The sequence below is a fragment of the Priapulus caudatus genome, unplaced genomic scaffold (genome assembly GCF_000485595.1).
Source record: "Priapulus caudatus unplaced genomic scaffold, Priapulus_caudatus-5.0.1 Scaffold2045, whole genome shotgun sequence".
NCBI classification, from domain to species: Eukaryota; Metazoa; Priapulida; class Priapulimorpha; order Priapulimorphida; family Priapulidae; genus Priapulus; species Priapulus caudatus.
Window position 1 is genome coordinate 30,579 of NW_014579106.1, and position 2,320 is coordinate 32,898.

General features: G+C 60.1%; 1 protein-coding gene across 1 annotated transcript in view; it reads right to left on the bottom strand.

Annotated features, from left to right (window-relative positions):
- Positions 1-6: 6 nt before the first annotated feature.
- The window catches only part of LOC106818133 (protein FAM43A-like), a 3,628-nt gene continuing 1,314 nt past the window's right edge, over positions 7-2,320 (bottom strand). The window contains exon 2 of the mRNA XM_014822852.1: positions 7-1,697. Within this exon, the coding sequence (XP_014678338.1) occupies positions 726-1,697 (972 nt within the window). The 3' untranslated portion in view covers positions 7-725. The remainder of the gene's footprint in view (positions 1,698-2,320) is intronic.

Consider the following 2,320-nt stretch of genomic DNA (forward strand, 5'->3'; position numbering starts at 1 on the left):
CTTATTTAGCGAGGTATTGTTGCGGTGTTCGCGTGACGCCGTTGCCGCAACAGCAACATCAGCAGCAGCAGCAGCAGCATCAACACAGGGGCCGTCGATCGATCGATAGAGTGATGAGTTTTACACTGTACCCAGGTGTACGAACGCTTGCTACCTGGCGGAGCGGCCCTGCCGCATCTCTCTCTACCCAGGTGCGCAGTAAGTAATCAAGTTACCTGGCGTCGTATTCAATTCAATTACGTTTCCTCGGCTGCGGGCGTTTATAACGGCGAGGGAGGGTGACGGAGGGAGGCGGGAGGATGGTGGAGGAGGAGGGAGTGTGTGTGGCGGAGGGAGGAGAGAGGGTGACGGAGAGGGAGGGAGTGGGGTGGAGAAGGAGGGAGTGTAGTGAAGGGAGGAGGGTATGTAACGAAAAGGTGGGCGAGTGTAGTGGAGAGGGAGGGGGTGTGGTGGAAGGAGAGGGTGTGTAGTGAAGGAAGGAGGGTATGTAGCTGAGGGGGAGGGAGTGTGGTGGAAGGAGAGGGTGTGTAGTGAAGGAAGGAGGGTATGTAGCGGAGGGGGAAGAGGTGTGGTGGAAGGAGAGGGTGTGTAGCGGAGGGGGAAGAGGTGTGGTGGAAGGAGAGGGTGTGTAGTGAAGGAAGAAGGGTATGTAGCGGAGGGGATGGTGTGTAGTGTACCGGAGGGAGGAGGGACGCGATAGGAACTCGATGATGGAGGGAGACGGGTTAGAGGTAGATGACGCACGCGTGCGGCGAGTCGTCGACAAGCTGCTCGCCCTTCAGCGTATCGTTAGAGCCACACGACACAAGCGACGACGACCGCTCGCGTCGGCTCGCCTCCAACTCCAGCTCCCGCAGCTCCTGCTCGCAGATGATCATGACGCGAGCGCCCCCTGTCGGCTCCGAGTCGCACTCGGAGTAGCCGCTCTCGGTGCTGATAACGCTGTCACCGTCGTCGCCCGACCACGTCGACGCCGGCGCCGACGACTGCCGGATGTAGAAGCGCACGCTGGCGTCGTCCAGGAGGTCGTCAACGATATCGTCCGACGTCGTCGAGCTGGTCGTGTCGATGCTGTCGCCAATGCTCGATGTGTCGTCGATGCCCCACCTGTTGGCGCCTCTCGCCCTCCTCTCTCTCGCCGTCGCCGCTTCCTCCTCTTCCTCTTCCTCGTCGACGTCCTCCAAGTCGTCCTCTTCTTCGATCTCGTAGATCGCAGAGTCGATGCTGAGCTCGCCGGGAGAGGTGCCTGTTCGATGCAGCGCCTCCTCCTCGTCCTCCTCCTCCGCCAGCCCCTCCTCCAGGTACGACTCGTCGATAGAGTGGAGTCGCGGCGCGCTGCGCGAGCGCGCTACGGGCGGCTTATAGTTGTGAGCCGTACTGAGCAGCGCCTTGCGCTTGCACACTGTCACGTCGACTCCCAGCTTGCACTTGACGAGCAGACGATAGTTCTGTCGGCGGCACTTGTCGCGCACGAACTCGCGCAGCGCCGACGTCGTCGCCTCCTGCAGCTGCGCGACGAGACACTTGGCGACGGCGTCGCTGGCGCACAGGACGGCGTGCGCGCGCTGCTCGACTTTCATCTTCTTGCCCTCGTGTCGGTAGATCCAGCAGAAGACGCGCGGGTACTGCGGCGGCGCGATGCAGTAGGTGATGCGGTGAGACGAGTATTCGGTGACGCCTTGCTGCTTCGTCTCCGCCTGCAATTAAGTGAAAGATGCGAAGGATGGTAAGATGAGAAGCGGTGCCATGACATGCGGAGACAGATGTCATGTTGTTAGCACGCGGCACGTCGAGAGTGAGAGAGAGAGGGAGAGAGAGAGAGAGAGCGCGCGAATGAAGTACCATCAGTTACGTGGACGTATAGCAACACACGCACACACACTACCCACACACACACACACCACACACACACACACCACACACACACACACACACACCACACACAACACACACACACACACACACACACACACAAACACACACGCAACACACCGCACACACACACATAACACGCACGCACGCACGCACGCACGCACGCACGCACGACGCACGCCGCGCGCACCACGCACGCGCGCGCACACACACACACACACACACACACACACACACACAACGCACCAACCATACCGCCACCACATACACACACACACACACACACACACACACACACACACCACAACACTCCTTCACACCCACACGCACGTACGCACACACACACACACACACACACACAGCACACCACACACCACCACACACACACACACACACCACCACATACACGCACACACACACATACATCGCACACACCACACCGCACGCC